The 21,172-nt window shown below is 40.1% G+C and overlaps 1 protein-coding gene across 1 annotated transcript; it reads left to right on the top strand.

Annotated features, from left to right (window-relative positions):
* Window positions 1-6,778: 6,778 nt before the first annotated feature.
* Window positions 6,779-15,616, top strand: LOC109043714 (uncharacterized). The gene is made up of 4 exons (XM_019061009.2): window positions 6,779-6,985; window positions 9,139-9,295; window positions 11,259-11,486; window positions 15,280-15,616. The coding sequence occupies exons 1-4, from the start codon at window positions 6,953-6,955 to the stop codon at window positions 15,567-15,569; spliced, it is 708 nt and encodes a 235-aa protein (XP_018916554.2). The 5' UTR covers window positions 6,779-6,952; the 3' UTR covers window positions 15,570-15,616.
* The last annotated feature ends 5,556 nt before the right edge of the window (window positions 15,617-21,172 follow it).

Below are 21,172 nucleotides of genomic sequence, written 5' to 3'. Positions count from 1 at the left end.
ACAATCTGCGTGGAATTTGACAAAGTGGTGTCTAGCATGGCCTCCAAGTTGCTGATTTTCAGAAGAACTGCGTATCGTCAAATGATAACTCGCAAAAGCGGAAAGTAGATTATTGAAAAAGGCACGGCTTTAAACCGAAAACTGAGCCGAGAATAAGAATCAATTATTCATAAATGTGCTTTACGTTAAATTTTAGATCCGTTATTTATTTCGTTCTCCAGTGTACCAAATGTTTTCTACTGTCAGCAATACTTGCTTGCCACCGTTGCATGAACACTTGAATTTAGCTTTAACATAGGCATGACTCTAAAATTACGGAAAACCGTCTGTATGAAAAAATATTTTTAAAGGGGGTTATTGTTTACACTGAATTTCCTCAACTCTACTCCTCCTAATGTTTCATTCATTGGTAGTCTATATTTTGCGGAATGCTGCATGTTTTGGTCATTTTTGGTCTCTATCACGGTGAAATATTTGCTTTCAAAGCCGATCTGGCAGTACGTATGGGTTTTGGGGTCAAATGCCGAAAAATGCGGATTTTTCGCCAAGAAAAGAATCGATTATTAAGGTGTTCGTCGCGAACACCCTGTTTATCCTTTTCCCAGAAGTTTAAATGACAGGTCGATAGATGCATCGCAAAGCACGCCACATTAATGCTGTTTATCGATCCTTTTTAATGAGTTTAAATTACAGGGCAATCGATATACCGCATCAGACCCATGTTTAGATCAATAATAAACTCGAAAAGAGACCGGACATGACTAAATCATGGTAAAAGATAGACCCTTAATGCGCAAAATCTTGTTAGGTTTCAGCTAGGTTAGGCTCAAAAACGGCCCTTATCAATACCTCTCCTTTTGGAGTAATCAATAAATTAAAGCCATTTACAAATGAGTATCAACTTGGCCTTATTAAACTTTCCATTTTTGCTGATTGGCTCCTCTAACATTAAGCCTCTCTACAGCAAATAATGAGGAGTGCAGGGCGCTGTTTGAGGAAGGGAGGATTGATGATATCGAGTCAGGGAGGGGGAAGGAGAGTGGAGGTGAGTTATAGGGCAAAGGGGAGTGAAAAGAGCCATTGGAGCCGTTGGAGCCTAGCTTGGAAATTACCTCCCCATCCACCGCAACCGCCGCAACCGCATCCACCCCAGCCATGTCCGTGCCCATGTCCGTGACCATGTCCGTGTCCGTGAGGACATCCCTGAAAAATCAAACGCAAAATTTCCATTTATAAACTGGACGAGCCACTGAAAGGACAAGAAAATAGCATTTTAGAGGCAGCCAGACTAATTGGTCCGTTGCGCTGGTCACAGCGTCGTGTTTTAATAATTGATTCTTGTTGATTAGCTAAAAATAATGAGATGCGTCCAAACCGCGACTTTTTACCTTCTATATTAACCAAGATATCGCGTTTTGAAAAGTCGGGTTTTCGACGTCATCCACCGTGGTAGTGACACCCATGGTTTCTTCCACCTTCCTTTCACCAGTAGTCGGTGTGACGCTTTACACTGGTTATTTAACGTTTGACTCGGATGAAAGCATGGTGGAGGAAACCAAGGGTGTCAATGCCGCGATGGATGACGTCAAAAACCCGACTTTTCAAAGGGCTATATCTCGGTTAATATTGAACGTAGAAAGTTTCGGTTTGAACGGATCATATTATTTTTGGCTAATCTACAAGAATTAAGCATCAAAACACGATTTTGTGACCAGCGCAACTGACCCATTATTTGCAATAACAATTTTAACCAGAGGACGTTGCACAATGCACATCGGTGGCAGTGGCGTGCGTGCTTTGCGATGTATCGATTGATCTGCCATTTAAACCTATGGAACACCTAATACACCTACGAACACCTTAATAATCGATTCTTTACCATAGCTTCAAGTGGGGGAATATCGATAATCGATCATTCACGCCTCACCACTGATCGATGGCCGTAATACTTGGCCATAGTGGCGAGGCGTGAATGATCGATTATCAATATTTTCTCATTTGAGGCTATGGTGAAGAATCGATTATTAAGGTTTTTGTTGCGAACACCCTGTTTATCGATCCTTTTCGGTAGGTTTATGTAACAGATCAATCGATATATCGCAAAGCATACCACACCACCGATTGGGCGGCCTCATAGTGCGTCAAACCTACGAAACCTGTAACACTTCAATCCGAGCTTGATTCCTACTTTTTCGTTTAAAACACTCCATAATCGTCTAAAGAAGTTTCTGGGTCAAAGGAAAAATATATTTTTTCACGCAAGGAATTTTCGCAGTCAGGTATGAAGCGAGTGTTACATCAAAATCATTTTAAGGCATTATCATATTATTTTTTATGGAAAAGCTTAATAACCATGAAGGCTTTCAGAAAATTTCGATACTCAAGGGAATGGTCGTCATTTGACGCTTTAAAAAATTAAGGTAAAAAAATAAATCTCACTTGTGCTAAATCGCTGAAAGCGAAGAAGAGAGACAAGCAAACCATCAAGCACACGACCCAGGATTCCATTTTCTTCTCTTGACAGTGAAACAAGTGAACACTTGAAAACAACGGTGCTGCAAAGAAGGGTGCTCTTTTGATGCTTTTAAAACACCGCAGTCAACTCGCAATAAAACTTTGTCGAGTGACAATTTTACGCAAAAAATTATACTTTCGAATCTGTTGACTCGTTCAACTGGACTATTTTCACACAGAACTTTATTTCTACCGTGACTTTTTCCGTAAGCAGTCCCAGCACTCAAGCCACGGTCTCACACAGTACGAAAAAACACTCGATGCAACGCAAAATCGAAAACTTACGAATTTTCAATGAGGTTTTGCTTTTATAGCGGGTTCAACTTTCCTCACAAAGACGTGCAGATCTCCAAAACACTGCTTATGCGGGTGGTCTTATCTTTTCTGATCACTGATCGCTGATAGCTGATCGCTGATCGCCAATAATCAAAGACTAATGACGCACTTTTCTGATCTATTGTTGATAGAAGAAGCATCATACGTACGTAGGTCCGTTGTAATGACGAATAACGGATGCGGAAAAATTTAATGGAAGATGGCAGGCTCGTCAACATGAACCATCACATGATTTTTAGGATTTTAACAGCGACACAGCACCAGTGGTAGATTCCTCCCCTTCTTGGACCAAAATCAGAGTGACGAAAGAGGAAAGGAAGAAAGAAAGAAATATTATAGCATACCTACAAAAGTACAATGATACTGCGCTACTGCATTTTCCTAGTTTACTACACATTTACGATGAAGTTCCCCAGGACAAATAAGACAAACTTGACCCATACAATATTGACGGTGAAACTACCAAACCACGTATCTCGGTTTGCGACGTCGCAGACTTCCTGTCATACTTCATTTTTTAAATGAAAAACTACTTAACTTCCAGTCTTGAAAATTTCTGTGATTTTTCCTCTTCGTGCGGAGAAAATTCTGTGAAAATTTCGAGGAATGATATTGATTTGGTCTACTTCAAAAAAATATAATGCGAGCGTAGATTTTTAAACACCGCAAACGAGATACGTGGTTTGGTAGTTTCACCGTCGATATGGAAATGAAGCAAGGGAAAGGACGCGCATTGACAACGGCGCAGAGATACAACTATTCGTGTTTGACGGATGTCCTTGTTGCATCTGCAAAACTGAAGGCGCCATGGCGTGAATTCGCTATACTCCGCTCTGTATGCTGCCGATGAGGTGTCGTTCAGATTAGAAAACGAGACCTGAATACGTCTTTCCTATCTTCGGCTGTATTAATACTCGATTTTTTTTTCAATTTGATGTCTGATTTTTTTCAGAGTGTAATTGGACTGCATTTTGCAATTTGAACCTATAAATTCCGGCCCGGTTTAAAAACAACGTATGTGCCATTAGTTTCCCTATGCACATAAGTGATTTTTCAGATGAGCCAGAATTTATAGGTCCAAATTGCAAAATGCAGTCCAATTGTAGATCTATATTTAAAGCTAGTATTTACCGGCACCATGACTCCCCCCGAGTAAAAAGGCGTTTCAATTTGACCCGACTTACGTATCTAAGAGCTGAGCTGTCAAAATTCAGTGAGTCAAGCCTACTCCAAGTGAATGAATACAGGAACGGCATATTTTCATGGCTGATGACAGTCTGTCACATGAAAAGAGAGTAACCCTTTGCCATCAGTGGTGCGTATATGCGTATTTGAAAGTGACTACGGGCGGATTATTGAAATTGATAGACAAAGCTATAGACAAAGAAGACAAAAGGGGTGAAAAGGGATCACCCCGCGTGGAGGCGAGTGGTTGCAATGGATAAAGGAGGTTATTAATAGACTATCTAACGGCACCCCGATAGAGAGACCCTATAGTGATAGTCCATCATTTTCGCCCTTAGTCTACTGGAACCACCCAGCTCAACCAATAGGATCGTTCCATATTCCTTATGTCTTCTTTTCCCATCGCTTTGACTATAAATTTCAATAATCAGCCTGCTGATCACTACGGGGAACCTCGCGGAAGGAGCTTTTGTCAATAATAATACTTTTGAAGGTGCCGGTTTCTTCTTCATTCATTCAATTTTGGGTCAGTGCAGTGCGATCATGAGATGTGAGTTATAGAATAGAGTCTATTAATCCACATTATCCGGAACACATGATGTTCAATCCAACTGTGAGACCAAATGAGGGGCTCGGAGGACAAGGCGCATTAATGCAGCTTTTGCTATTCTGAGAACAACGTGTTTGAAGTTCCAAAATTACATGGATCTGAGGCAGAAAGAAAATTCAAACGACTTTTTGAGGCTTAAAAATTGGATTTTAGGTGCTAATTTTTCACAGAATATGCAGTATGACTAGTTTCACTCGAACTCATTAATATCTCAATTTTTTTCAAAAACTGCACTCGTGTGCCTTGTCCTCCAAGCCCCTCAAATGAACTTTCTGAGAGGCGAATTAGAGTACACGGCCCTGTTAGACTCTACTTTGAGTCTTTGTATAATCAAAAACGGCAATAACAGGTTTGAAACAGTAATTCTCAAACCTCGCCTGCCTCTCGGAATTTAGTATAGGCCTGTAGTTCCAAAAACACATATCTCGGTTTTTCAGCCATTTCTCCTGACAAACGGAGAGATGATTCAAAATTCTGATGGTTTTAAAAAGCACCTTACTCTTGCTATCTTCAAGAATTATTTCCTCTCTACCTCAAAAGATGAGGAAATTAAGACAAAAATTGTTCTCGCTTCCCTGAAAAATCGGGTTTTCCAAGAAACGTGGTTGCGGACTTCCGCGGTCGATATGCTTTGACTGAACAAGTTTCACTGCGTTAGTAACTTTCCAGGGATTTTTCAGTTTGAAAACATTGTCTTGCAATTCAGAAGTAACATACCAAACTACTAAACTGCGATTATTAAGGGTAAATCATTCGTGCTTGAGCCGCTACCCTGGTAAAAAGTGGCGATAAGAGCTACGTTTCAAAATACCATAGGAATTCTTATAGCCGGCTAAAGGAGGGTACAGAAAATCATATAACTGGCTGTAGAATGCGGAGAAAATCATACGGCCGGGCTATACGAAGCGATAAAAAATTATGAAGCCGGGCTGTAGTTCCTATCGCCGGGCTTTAAGCTTTATCGCCTGGCTGTTGCTTTTTCGCTATCGATTATAAAAGGCTATAAGAAATTTTGTAGAAATTCGTGTGCTTTGGAAATCATTAAGTTTGATACGGAACTACCTTAATATTTACAAAACACACATTATATTTTCCTTTACTACATATTTTTTTTTTTCATCAATTACAATGAGAATAATCCATACAGGATGTGCAAACATTTCAAAATCATGAGTTGTATAACGCTGACTCCGCCAGATTAAATATTAGAGCCTAACACAACGTGGAGCGGCGACGCACTAGCGCCTACAAACCTAACAGGGATACTTCACGCATTGCGCAACGCGTGAAGTATCCCTGTTAGGTTTGTAGGCGCCAATGCGTGTTTTGCGCTGGCTGCCCGCCCGCCGCGCCGCAGCGTGCCACGGCGCTTGAAGCAACTATTTCACACCAGAAGTATTACACAGTATCATACAAAACTGTATAGGCGCTCTAATATATTAGGAATGGCAGGCATTCATCAAAAATACGGAGCTTTCCTCGCAAAATAAATCAAGATACTACGGCCCAAAAAGAGAGCAGTAATCCAAAAACTCACTGAGTCCTAGCATCCGTAATTAGAAACGTTTAGCATACACTTTATCGCCTGGCTGTTGCTTAATCCCCATCGGCTATAAAAGGCTATAAGATATTGTGTAGCCGGCTAAAGAAGCTATTAGAAATCTTACAGCTGGCTTTAGGTCTATAGTATTTTGGAACACAGATTCTACTGCCAATTTTTACCAGGGTTTGCTTAGATCAAGAACCAAGCCTCTTAATTTGAGCGGATTTCCTTTTGATTTAAGCTCAAATCTGATTCAATCAAGAGTATTTTTTCTTGTCAATGTTTTCAAGAGTCTGGACTCTATATCCAATGTCTTTTTTCCAGTGTTCCAAGGCATTTCGGATGACATTTTTAAAATAAACATTTTACATTAATCATTTTTTTTTATTTTATCATGAATTTCCCGCTCCAACATGTATGAATCCGAGATTTTTTCACGTGACACATCTTTGGGCCCAGCTTCCGTTCTCACAATCTCTGAACCTCGTGGCTGACGAATTTTCACGCGGACTTCTCGCACAGTTCCAAAAAATAAACAAATCTTCGTGGATGGTCAACAATCTGCGCGCACGGAGCATCGCGTCATCAAGGAATCACCGTGAGATATCCAAGAGTCTCCGTTCGTTTAGTTAGTGGTGCCCTTCACTGTTTTTTCGTCACTTATCACGAATTTTGAGCTTCAGTCCAAGAGCTCTAATCGTTTGTTTTCTTAATTGTGCACGCACTTTATCTGCCTCGCGTTGTGATAGAATATTTCTGGTGCGATGGGAGCTGTTAGCTGCTTTTTATCGTTATTGGTAAGTTAAACAGAGGTAATCTATATTTGCGCCTCTCATTGCATCATTTTTTAAACGATGGATCAAGTACGTTACTCGTTATCGCCATCTATCCGTCAATTCGAACCGTCTGGACACAAAATGTATATTCAACCCCCTGCGCAGGGGGTAAAAATAGGCACCACAACTAGGGGCTGGTTAAAAATGAATCAGCAAGAACAAAAACACACCAACTCAAAAAAATGAAAATAATCAAGACACACGCAAAACTGCACAATAGTTGAAGAGGTTAGCACAAGAAAAAGAGTTTTGGTACCGAAAGACAAGTACTTAAGGACACTTGAAAGGTCCAAGTTTGAACTGATGCATTCACTTCAATGACTTTTGTGAAAATTGACTCTCTTCAATGAAAATTGAGCATTCTTGAGTTACCGAGTTGGTGTGTTTTCGTTCCCACTGATTCAAATGTGCCAGCTACCATACGGTGGTTACGATAACTACCGTAGTGCATGAGAAAACTAACCCGGTAGTCACATTAAACACCATTGTAGTAGCCATATTAAACCGAGAACTACCGTAAGAGTTGATTTGCCCATCGTGGTGCCTGTGTTGTCTATCACGGCAGGTATGCTATCCATACCACATAGTAGCTGGTGCATGTTTAACCAGCCGCTGGTTTGGGCGATCATCATATCCGCGTATAATGAACCACCAGAGGTGGATCTAGCAATTTGGCTACACCGGATTTCCTCCATTTAAACCTATGCTAAGTAAGTATGTATGTAAGTTCTCGTCGGAGCACCTGGCCCCTCCAAGAATCGATACATTTCCATAGGTTTCGATGGAGAAAAGACAATGTTGCCAATTTGCTGGATCCGCCAATGTGAACCATCCAAGCTATTCGAAGCATGACCTGAAGTCTCCGAAAACGTACAATTATCTTATAGCATGAATTTGGCAGGCATGCTTACAGTGGGCCTGTATGCAAGGTGTGGGTACGAGCTGAGAGCTCTTGGATGTGTCAGAAATTTGCGATCGAAGCACTGATTCAGTGATTCCTACGTAAAATTGAATCATTTTGCGAGGAACACGATGGTGTCGCTGGTTTTCTCTGAAACTAACTCCAAAGCTCAAAAAAAGCTCTTAAAAAGGAGGCCGTAATGGAAGGGATATCCTGCGCTACCTTAGGGGTCCACCTCTATATAGCTAGTCAAACTCTCCATGCAAAAAAAAGGGAGCGGATACAATAGCAGGATTGCCGTGTTTTCAGTTTTAGAGTCCCCCAACAAAGTGGCAACCCTGTTAATGTATTTGACCCCTTTCTTTACATAGTGAGTTTGTCTTCATATAGAGGTGGACTCTCAGGGTACCTAGCGTGGGATATCCCCTACATTACGGCCTCAACTTTGAGCGCTTTTTTTGAGCTTCGGAGTTTGTTTCAGAGGGACAGTGGTGTGGTATCGTCGTGTTTCTCACGAAATTTTACATAGGAATCAGTTCTTAAATCAAGCTTTTTAATCTCAGCTTCTTAATTATTAGTTCTTAAGTAAATTTTAAAATAGCCTTAAAAGTCTGGTACCGCAATACGCTCATGAAATCTGAAATTGTTTAGCCTTTCGATTTGCGATCTTCACGAGGGACGTTAATTCAAACTGTGCGTCGCGGGAATATCTTGTGTACAAACACCTGACGCCCAAGAAGCACAGATTGCAACAAGTAGCAATTGCATAGTAAAAATATTGCAATTCCACTAAGTGTTGCGTATGTTGCCTGACTCGTATTTGAAGGGGCCCCATTTATTGAAACTTATTGCAGTAAAATCGAAATAAGTTGCAATTTTTCATTTCATTGCATATTGCCTATCTTTCTGACACATGAAGCTCATTTTGCTGGTTATTGAAGATCGGCATAAATCGATTAAATGATGTAAAAATATTTCAATAATTTTATGATAAAAAATTACAATTTTAGTGAAATCAAATTGCGATTCAATTTCAATATTTTCGTTGCACTGCTCTACTAGGGCGGTCCACAGCGTGATGTGGTGTTCGGAGATTTCGAGGAAATCTCCTAAAATCTAGAAACGTTCGATTGATCGATCGATTATCAAATCGTCCTCCAAAAACTGAAAATCCACCTTAATATAAGAAATGTTTATAATCTTTTGTCATCAGGTATGGAGCCACGGTGTTGATGTTTTGGTGCGTGGCGCGGCCATCGACATAGACACGACCGTCATCTCACACGGCAATGACATTCCGCGCCTCAGAACCCTGGACGAGCTCATCAGTTCGCGGAAGCCACAATCCCATGTCTCCAAAGTTGCCAAAAGTACGTATCATGGTATCCTATCTTTTTTGAGGCGTATATAACGTCTTAGCTTTTAAAAGGCAGGATGGAACCATAAAGTACGTAGAGTCGTAATGTAAGTGGGAGAGCTGGCGCTATTTTTAAGCATTTTCCAGGTCCCGAATTCCGAGACTCCTTGTGTGACGCCGGGTCGCTTTTTCGATACATGATCGATTGTTTCCGATACACGGGTACCCGACCATCCGATGTAAACAAAGAAGAAAGGAATTGCCACGTAAATCACACCGCCATTTTGGATCGAACATGTATCGAAAAAGTGACCGAAGCTCGGCGCACACCGGGCTCGGAAATCGTCGAGCAGAACATGGCGCCATCTCTCCAATTTACATTACGACTCTATGTACTCTATGGAAGGGACTTACCCCCTACTTTAAGTTTGAAATATTTCCTTATGCCCTCCTCCCTCCTAAAAATTTGGAGCTGGGATGAGACTCTTTGATATCCCTGCCACATGACAAAATACGAATATGACGCTAGGAAGCATCGAGCAATTATTATTTTTTTTTTTTTTTTTTTTTTTTTTTGGCCATTCCAAGTTAGGACTATAAGAATAAATCCTATTTTTATTTCCATCTTAAAAAATAATGATGAATAATTATAGGTAACCACGAGTTACTTAGAGCTTGGTTAGTTTTTCCTGCTAAAAATCAAAACTCAAACTAAATTCTCTTCTTATCTCTTGAAGAATTTAAGGCACTACATGGATGAGTTACTCTGCTACAGATTTTCTAGTAAGCAGCCCATCAGAAGGAGGATTGAAGAGGCCAAATCGATGGCCAAAGTGCGACAGTGGCCAAGTGGCCACATATCTCCGTTAGCGACGTTGCATACTTTCTATCATACTTCATTTTTTCTTTGGAAAGCTGATCAACGTAATGGAGATGTTGCATGTGTGAGGGATTTGCAATTTGACCATTGATTCTTATGTAAAAGTTTCGCAAGAAACACGATGGTGCCACTGGTTTTCTCTGAAATCATCTCCCAAGCTCAAAAAAGCCTTTAAAATGAGGCCAAAATGGAGGGGATATCCCATTCTACCCTGAGAGTCCACCTCTACATCAAAACAAACTCTCCATGCAAAGATAGGGAGCGAATACATTAGCAGGGTTGCCGTGTTTTCAGTTTTGGAGTCTCCAAATGAAGTGGCAGCCCTGTCAATGTATTTGCTCCCTATCTTTGCATGGAGAGTTTGTTTTGATGTAAAGGTGGACTCTCAGGGTAGGGCGGGATATCCCCTCTATTTTGGCCGCACTTTGAGAGCTTTTTTTGCGCTCGGGAGTTGATTTCAGAGAAAACCAGTGGCACCATCGTGTTCCTCGCGAACTTTTACAAAAGAAACAGCAGTCAAATCGCAAATCCCTCACACATGCAACATTTCCATTTCCTGATAACTATCGAAATTTTGAAACAACACAATGGAGATACGTGGTTTCGAACTTTAGCCATCGATATGGCTCTTATGGTTTTATGGTTTCTTTCAGATGACCGTATAGATCTGGTTAAATACAAAATCATGCGGCCGGCTATGAGAATCCTTGTAGCTAGATATAAGAAATCTTTTAGCTGGCCGTAAGACAAAATACCGTGCAGCGTACACCTCCAACAGCATTGAAGCTAATTTGAGGGGCTTGGAAGACAAGGCACATAAGTGCGGTTTTTGAAAAATTGAACTGAAACTAGTCTTAAACTATACTCTGTAAAAAATCGTTCCCAAATTCCAATTTTTAAACATCAAGAAGTCAGTTGGAACTTTCTTTTCGCCATAAGGATCCATGTAATGTCGAAATATCAAACACGCATTTCTTGAAATAGTAGAAACTGCACTTGTTCGCCTTTTCCTCCAAGCCCCTCAGTTGTACCAGGGTTATTGGCAAAAAGATGTTAATGATAACTTACCTCATGTTCATCATGCCCTCTTTCTCAGTCACATACGAAGACGAAGACAGGCCGTTGAACGTGGGCTCGGGGTTGAAGGACAACACCCCAAAATGGACCTCAGAGGACAATCGAAACGAGGAAATTGGAAAGGCCATTCAGTTCATGAAATTTATTAGCAACGTAGACAATTTCCTTGCCTCTAAAGCTAAAGAGCTTCTCCGCGGCATGCATAACATGATCAGTGATAAAGGAAACCTCGGCGCTATATTTTCCGGTAAGAATTATACGTTCAGCCAAAGAACTTGAACTCATGGACGAATACTGTGAGGTTTCGAAATCCAACATCTGAGCGGTCTCACGATAACTAGAATAGTTTCGTCGCCGTAACAAACAACACATTTTTCTGTCATATTTTTAGTAGAAATGATAATCACTCGAATTTTTTCGCATTAATCTTCATAGGGTTACGTATTATAACGCTTTCTAATGATTTATTGCTCTACTTCTCAATTAATATTTTGTAAATTCCAAAAATATGCTGTCTATTACGCTGAAAAAAGTCAGCGTAATAGACAGCACATTTTCGGCCATTTATATAAAAGTAAAGCGATAAATCTTTAAAACGTTATAACCCGGAACCCTGGGTACATTAATGCAAAAAAATTCGAGTGATTATCATTACTACGAAAAATATGCCCGAAAAATGTGTTGCTGTTACGCCGACAAAACTATTCCAGTTATCGTAAAACCACCCATCTGCACCTAATACTTTGGCATTTCGTGCAAAACTTCATGAAACCTCAAAATATGAAATTTCCCAGTGAGATCTCATTAAATTTCGTGAAATATTATTCTAATCTCTTCGTTTAACTAACGTTCAGTGAGCAAGTTCCTGAATTATGACCTTGATCGTGTAGGTATGGAGTAGTGAGGCTAACAAGGAAAGGATCACTATCAGACCCTCTTTTGAATATCTTGCAACCTTATTTCGATGGCCAAAGTGCGAATCCACGTACCTCCATTGCGGTGCAGGCCCGCCACAAGGGGGGGGGGGGATACTGGGTCCCTGGTACCGGGGCCCGGGCCCCGGAGGGGGCCCGTGTTACCCGTGAAAAACCACTACGAATTCATATGCAACCCTTGTTTCGTAAGAAAAAGTGAACAATTTACACTAAAAATTTCGCAAAAGGTGAATAGATTTTCAGAAACAAGCTGGGACACTGTAGAATTCTTCTTAAATTTTCAAAAAAGTATACTTCCTGGAAAATTTCTATCTATTTTCAAGATTTTCAGTACAGAGGGATATTTTTAGTAAATGCGTTCAAAAAAACATAATTATTCCGCAAAAATTGATGGAAAAATTATTTATGGAAGCTTCAAAATGCGTCCGATTAGTCGTATAAATTCTAAAATGTCTCGGAGGATGCCCCTCGGACCCCCCCCCCCCTCCGTGCTTGGGACCCGGACCTTAAAACTGGTACCAGGGCCCGAGATGGGATTCGGCAAGCCTGCATGAAGGCTACTTCCATTTAAATCTTCCGTCGCATCTCTAAGGCGCAATGATACAACTATTTGAACTCTCCGGAATGCGTGAGGTATCACGCCGCATTTGAAGGCGTTTTCAAATAAGCCAAGTTCCGATACCCGGATTATCGTTTTGCATAGTTCATATTCTTTTGTTATATTCCGTACCACTCGTTTATTTTTAATCCTCGTAGAAAATCCACCCATTTGCTAAATACAATTCTAGCTGGAGCGCACTTCAGCTATGCATTCGCCACTGCAAAAATGTCAAAGGAAATCGACACGCCAAGCGTGCATGGAGGCTATTTCCATTTAGATCTTCCGTCACATTCTTACGGCGCAATGATACAACTATTTGAACTCTTCGGAATGCGTGAGGTATCACGCCGCATTTGAAGGCGTTATCAAATCAGCCAAGTTCCGATACCCGGATTATCGTTTTGCATAGTTCATATTCTTTTGTTATATTCCGTGCCACTGGTTTATTTTTAATCCTCGTAGAAAAACCACCCATTTGCTAAATACAATTCTAGCTGGAGCGCACTTCAGCCATGCATTTACCTAATTGATTACCTAATTTAGGCTCTAATTGATATTTTAAAATTGATCACCAAACACAGTCACTATGTCACAGTGCGGTCACTGGTCGGCGCGGAGCACATATCAGCGCCTACAAGAGTGCAGGAATACTTCACGCATTGCGCCTTACACAGTGCAGTAACCGGTCGACGCGAGAAACACTGAGCGCCTACAAGACTGAATGAATACTTCACGCATTGCGCCTAACACAGTGCGCCGACCAGCGACTGCTGGTCGGCGTGAAACGCATGCCGATTTGACCGCTAAAAAATTAAAAATTCGACTTGATTATTTTGGTGTAGTATCAGGCCTAGTAATTTAATACGGGTTTTATCACTTTTTTTATCAGGCATCCCCCCCCCTTCTTTTACACACAAAATATCCTATGCGATGTGATGGTCGTGACAAATTTATACAAAAACGGCAAGTATACTCAACAGCAATGCAGCACAATCTCAAAAGTCGGTGGATACGCGTGCAATTGGTATTAAGAACTATGAAGTGGGCACAAAGATTTTTCAGAATACCACTCACTTTAAAAATAAAAATCGTGACGGCCGTGACACATAGAGAGGTTCAATGGAGTAAATTTGCGTTTTAAATCCTTCAAGAATATGCTGAATTATAACAGTGAATGCTATATGATCATATTTTGATGTGAACACTTCCCTCAACGGAATGAAAAATTTCGTAGCTATTTTGACTGCCCCTATAGTGGCCCCTTTGACGTACAAAAACATCTGTGACGTTTGTGCCGTTGAAACTTCATGACAGCATATTTTCGAATTATTTCGGGTGAAAAACGCATTTTTTCTAAAAAATCAAATGCATTTTTCGAATCAACAACAATTATTTTTGATGAAATTCCCCTCAACAAAACACGATTTTTTGAGGACAATAATTGTAAATATTTTCCCATCGATTTTTCAGAGAATTTCTTAGTAGGTAATATGATTTATAGTATCAGAAAAGTTCAAGGGAATATATTCATTACATACTTCACAAATAAATGTTTTCTGAGAGGAAATTTGGCAACATTCGTATGCTCATACTGCATTTTTCCTAGGAATGGCAGAAATGCAGGTAGGGTTGCCGATGCAAGCCATGTCCACAGAAGCAAAGTTCGCGGAACTCTTAGGCAAATTAGTTCAACGAACTGGCGCAGAGGCGGATCCAGCAACTTGGCAGCACCGAATTTTCTTCATTTAAACCCATGCTAAATAATCGGTTCTCGCCGGAGCATCTGGCCTCTCCAAGAATCGATACATTTCCATAGGTTTAAATAGAGAGAAGACAATGTTGCCAATTTTCTGGATCCGCCAATAGTCAACTGGGGTCCACTGGAATAAGTTACAGCTGAATTGAGTTATGATAAGTTCCCGTAACAAGTTCGCAGGGAGTTCCGCAAACGGCGCTTGTGCGGATAAGGGCTTAAGTGCAACCAGGAAGCCAAGTGTGATCGTCTGTATCCCCTAGTAGCAGAACAAATTTTTGTTTTTCCAAAAAAAGTATAAAAAAAACATACCTGTTACCTAAACGGTAGTTTTATATAAATAACGTGTAACGCTTTTATAAAAAAAAAATCAAAGTTCAGACCTGACCATAGTATATGAAAAATGATAAAAAATAGATAAGGAAAGTTTTTAACAGACAATTTTTTTATTTTTTTATATAACAGATGCATACGAAAGTGTTAAAAGTGAACATTTTTATGTAACTATTACATAAAAAAAGGTCATCATTTTCGTGAACTTTTCGAAAATTAGAAGATTAGTCTGTTTGCGAAAAGCTCACGAAAATTATGACTTTTTTTATATAATGGTTACATAAAAAAGTTCACTTTTAACACTTTCGTATGCATGCATTATATAAAACAAATTAACTTTCGTACATAATCTTTTTCTTTTCCTTCTATGGTTCTGCTACTAGGGTCGCCTTTTTTTATTTTTAATTATTGATTGCAGTTGACTCGGAGGATTCGCGCGACCATGGCCGAATGCCGCGACTGCTGATGGAGTCTTGGCCCGGATATGACGAAGACCGACATGGATGGGCGAAACGTGAAATCGGAAAACCGGACCCGGACCTCCAAGCCAAAAGAATCCAGGACCTTGAGAAGGCCAAGAAATTCATGCAAATCGTCGGACAGGTGGACGCATACGTATCCGATCGGGCCAAAACTCTTCTGAAAAGTCTGCACAATATCATCGACCATCGGCAAGGCTCCTCGTCAGGCTTCAGCAATAGGCTATGACCTCCACCTCATTTAATAAGTATTTATTGAAACAAGTATTATTTGAAGTATTTATTGAAACAAATAGAATAAATGACGAAAGCTCACTGTCCTAAAATAAATGCTCCCTTGGAAATTGTTTTTATGACTCCCAGCGCATCCCAACCAGCAACCAATCTATGGCTTGTAAACCAATGGAGATGTTGCATGTGTGAGGAATTTGCAATTTGACTGTTGATTCTGATGTAAAAGTTCGCTAGAAACACGATGGTGCCACTAGTTTTCTCTGAAATCAACTTCCAAGCTCAAAAAAACTCTCAAGTTGAAACCAAAATGGAGGGGATATCCCACCCTACCCTGAGAGTCCACCTCTACATCAAGATAAACACTCCATGCAAAGATAGGGAGCAAATACATTAGCAATGATGCCGTGTTTTCAGTTTTAGAGTCCCCAAATGAAGTGGCAGCCCTGTCAATGTATTTGCTCCCTACCTTTGCACGGAGAGTTTGTCTTGTTGTAGAGGTGGACTCTCAGGGTAGGGTGGGATATCCCCTCCATTTTGGCCTCACTTTGAGAACTTTTTTTGAGCTTGGGAAAGGATTTCAGAGAAAACCAGTGGCACCATCGTGTTTCTCGCGAACTTTTACATAAGAATCAATGGTCAAAACGCAAATCCCTCCCACATGCAACATCTCCATTAGTGATTCATATGGAACACCACTAACAGTAATGAAGGCAACATAATAATAGTACATATACCTTTATTATGGTATATATACCGTAATTATGGTATATATACCATACTATGGTACGAGCTACCACAGTATGATTCACAGACCGATTATCATTATTTCATATCGATGGTGAAACTCCCAAACCAAGTAGGTATCTCGGTTTGCGACGTTGTAAACTTCGTGTTACATTTTTTTTCTTTTGGATTGAGAACTACTCAACTTCAATTCTTGAAAACGTTCCTAATTTTTCCGTGCTGTGCGAAGAAAACTCTGTGAAAACTTCGAAAAATAATACTGATTTGGTGTCCTCCCGGAAGGCGACGGCGTGAACGACCTGTGAAAGGTTGGCGACAAGGGGTGGAGGAGGAGATCAGAAGGTGCCAATTGCCTGATGATCTCTGGGAGGATAGGGGGCAATGGCGATTGGGCGTCGCAGAGCGCGAGGCGGCGCGGCGCTATAAAAGCGACTTTATGTATGTATGTATGGTGTCCTTCAAAAAAAAAAATAAAATGGGAGTGGAGATTTTTAAACATCGTAAAGGAGATACGTGATCTGGCAGTTTCACCGTCGATATACAACTATTAATGGTGTTCCATACGAACCACTAATTGGTTTATAAGCCATAGCTTTTTCCTAGTGCGGGTGTAAATTGGCTGCTAGGCAAGGTCTAAAGTAGAAGAAAACATCGCATGTTTTCTCTTCAAAATCTTACTGAGCAGACAATTCACACAACGGGAGATTTTGAAATCAACCCGGGTAAAAATTGGCGATAAGAGCTGCGTTTCAAAATACCATAGAAATTCTTATATACGGCTAAAGATGGCTACAAAAAATCATAAAGCTGGCTGTAGAATGCGGAGAAAATCATACGGCCGGGCTATACGAAGCAATAAAAAATCATGAAGCCGGGCTGTAGTTCCTATCGCCGGGCTTTACTCTTTATCGCCTGGCTGTTGCTTTTTCGCCATCGATTACAAAAGGCTCTAAGAAATTGTGTAGAAATTCGTGTGCTGTGGAATCATTAAGTTTGAAACGGAACCACCTTAATATTTACAAAACACACATTTTATTTTCCTATTATACATATTTTTTTTTCATCAGTTAAAATAAGAATAATCCATACAGGATGAGCAAACATTTCAAAATCATGAGTTGAACAACGCTGACTCCGCAAGATTAAATATTAGAGCCTAACACTAAGCGGAGCGGCAACGCACTAGCGCCTACAAACCTAACAGGGATACTTCACGCATTGCGCAACTCGTGAAGTATCCCTGTTAGGTTTGTAGGCGCCAATGCGCGTTCCGCGCTAGCTGCCCGCTTGCCGCGCCGCAGCGTGCCACTGCTCTTGAAGTAACTATTTCACACCAGAGGTATTGCACAGTATCATACGAAACTGAAGGCGCTCTAATATATTCGTAATGGCAGGCATCCATCAAAAGTACGGAGCTTTCCCCGCAAAATAAATCAAGATACTACGGCCCAAAAAGAGAGCAGTAATCCAAAAACTCACTAAGTCCTAGCATCCGTAGGTAATTAGTGACGTTTAGCATACACTTTATCGCCTGGCTGTTGCTTAGTCGCCATCGGCTATAAAAGGCTATAAGAAATTGTGTAGCCGACTACAGAAACTATTGGAAATCGTACAGCCGCCTGTAGGTCTATGGTATTTTGGAACACAGATTCTACTGCCGATTTTTACCAGGGACCCCAGAAAGTGATATTAAAGACAGACCAAATGAAAGTTCGATTATACGAATTACGTATTTTGTATTTTTACCATTTAACCAATATTCATAGAAAACACGTATTTCTTCTCCAGGAGTTGATTTTCAGTCTTCTTGTTGTGTGATTCGATTTCCTTGTGGAATTTTGTAGGAAAAAAACAAGCAACATTATATGTTTTAAAATATGCCTTGGCTAGAGGTCCTGAAAAACTGACGGTTTACGGATGGAAACACACATATCTCAGGCACGAATGGTTGCTTTAGTATTCGGGGTTTGAACAAAAAAAGAATTCATTTTCGGAAACAATTCGATGTTTAAAAAATTATCTATCTAGGTACTAAGTCGATTAAAACCGAAGACGATTCCAGACGTTCGGTGTATGTTATCACTGAAACCGAATAAAATAGGCATGTAGAAGTATGCAATTAGGTATCTAAGTTCTTTGAAATGTCGCATTTATACTGTTCCTATAACCATTAGTACATTGCTGAGGCGGCAAATTCAAGATTTATCAGCTCAAATATCAATAGGTATCTCTATCTGTTCTCCCACGTTAGGCGCCGAGTACCTAGAGATGTTTTCATCTAAACTCGGCATGAACCGGTCTAATTCGTTCCCCGATTCGATATTTTTTTTTTTTTTTTTTTTTTTTTTTTTTTTTTTTTTTTTTTTTTTTTTTAAAAGTATACTTTATTGTTAGCTTCCAACAGGGGAAATATAAACAATTTGCTTAAATTACGAGGTAATTGTATAACAAAGCGACAACATGCTAATCGCTTATTAACATAAGATTAAGGGAAAAAAATAATAATTGTCTACATAGTAGAACAATTATATTAGCTTAAGAAACGATTCGATTGTGCAATCAAAAATTGATTTACACATTCAACTGAAATCAATTCGATTTTTCCAATACTTGATCTCAAAAAACTTGATCTGGATAAAAAATCGAGTGAACACAAAGTAGCTCTACAAATCACGAAATCAAAACTGAAGCAGCGACGACTCATCCAACTCCTGTGCGCATTCACGAATATGCTCGTGCCCAGGAGATGTCTGTGTAGTATAGACATAGAATTGAAGGCGTTTCGATGTTTTGGATAATCACTGTACATACAAGCGGGCTAGTTGTTCCTGCGAAAAGTAGTTACCCGTAACCCACCATACGAGGGGGGACCCAAAAAAAACCGGAATTTTGCTGTAACTTGGCAAGGATGGAAAACATTCGGGTTCCACCGCCAGGAGGTGTAACTAGGAGCTATGAAGAGTCTCTAGGCCAAATTTCAACATCGTAGCACATTTTCTTTCCATGTTGGCAAGGCTTGGCTTCAGGGGTGTTTGGCGACTTCGTAGTTTTTTAAGATAGGTGATTTTCATAGGCTATGTGCGGCTAAACTCCGTTAATTTTTGGAGTGAATGTTGCAGGGAGCATGATTTACTTATAACATAAGTGAACAAATGTTTTTCTTCGTTTTAAAGTGTGATTTATTGTTCCAACGTAGGCTGAACGCCAGGCGGCCGTCACCGGCTAGAGCGCCAGAATAGGGGCTCAATTCGGCAACAACGTGTTTTATGCCAATTTTTCACAGCGATGTTCTAAATATTTCTGTATTACATCCAAGTGATATCTGCTAGTAGACGAAACAATATTTAACCATGTTCATTCACAAAAACGAGATTTATTTCATGTTTTCATCTTCTAGCCGATGGCGAAGGCGGTTTAGAGCCGTACAGGAGTTTCGGGCGATACAGACCATTTTGAAACTGAAAAAACCGTACTTACACTGAACTTTTTGATAAGTTTGTCCTTCAGAAGCAGCACTTCAAAAGGTTAACAGAGAAAGCCGTATTTTTATCGAGCAAGAGAGAGAAATTTGAGCTCTAAGTGTTGTTACTGAAATTGACCCATCTTAAAAAACTACGAGGTCGCCAAATACCCTGAAGCCAAGTCTCGCAAAAATGGAAAGAAAATGTGCTACGATGTTGAAATTTGGCCTGGTGACTCTTCATAGCTCCTAGTTAGACCTCCTAGCGGTGGAACCCGAATATTTTCCATTGTTGCCAAGTTACAGCAAAAATTCCGGTTTTTTTTGGGTCCCCCCTCGTACACTACTCCAGTGACCACATAGGATGGTCGTGGTCCAGGCACGCACTCTTCAAGAAAAAAACCTGTCCCTCTTTGATATCCGTTAGTGGCGTGGCGTGAATGATCGATTATCGATATGTCCCTATTGAAGCTATGATAAAGAATCGATTATAAAGGTGTTCGCTGCGAACACCCTGTCTATCGATCCTTTTCTATAGGTTTAAATTGTAGATTAATCGAAATCGATGTATCGTCAAGTACGCCACGCCACTATGATCCGCTGCTTCTCGGCCCGCGTCTCGCATAGCCTCAATTTCTCTTCATTGCAGCTTGCATCGGATCGCGATTGCCCGAAGACTAGGGCTGCACGTCTTAAATATGGAAATAAAGATACATAAAGACATGAGAAGTGCTGGAAAAAAACAATTGAACAACAAACAATTAAAAGAAAAATGAAACAAAACAAAAACATCTTAATAAGTCAGAGCTTAAGTTAGTACAAAAAAATCTTATGACAATAGGAAATAATGGTTTATTATAATAGTCCGATAAATTTTAAGAATTTGAAATTTAAAAAAATATAATTAAAACTGAAAGAGAGTTGCGGTGGGTTTTAAAATGACCTACTTGCATGTAAGTAAAGTATACAAATGTAGTTACATATAAGTTTCATGTACCTAGTAAGTTGCATGTAAATCTTATAGCCGGGCTATACGAAGCTGTATAAAAGTATACAGTCGGGCTATAGTTCCTATCGCCGGGCTGCACACTTTATCGCCATTGGCTATAAAAGGCTATAAGAAATTGTGTAGAAATTCGTGTGCTTTGGAAATCATTAAGTTTGATACGGAACTACCTTAATATTTACAAAACACACATTATATTTTCCTTTAAAACATATTTTTTTTCATCAATTAAAATGATAATAGTCCATACAGAGTGTGCAAACATTTCAAAATCATGAGTTGAAAAACGCTGACCGAGATTAAATATTGGAGCCTAACACAAAGCGGAGCGGCGACGCACTGGCGCCTACAAACCTAACACGGATACTTCACGCATTGCGCATTGCGT

The sequence above is a fragment of the Bemisia tabaci genome, chromosome 2 (genome assembly GCF_918797505.1).
Source record: "Bemisia tabaci chromosome 2, PGI_BMITA_v3".
NCBI classification, from domain to species: domain Eukaryota; kingdom Metazoa; phylum Arthropoda; class Insecta; order Hemiptera; family Aleyrodidae; genus Bemisia; species Bemisia tabaci.
Note: the sequence above shows the minus strand (reverse complement) of the source record. Positions and strands in the feature narration are given on the sequence as shown.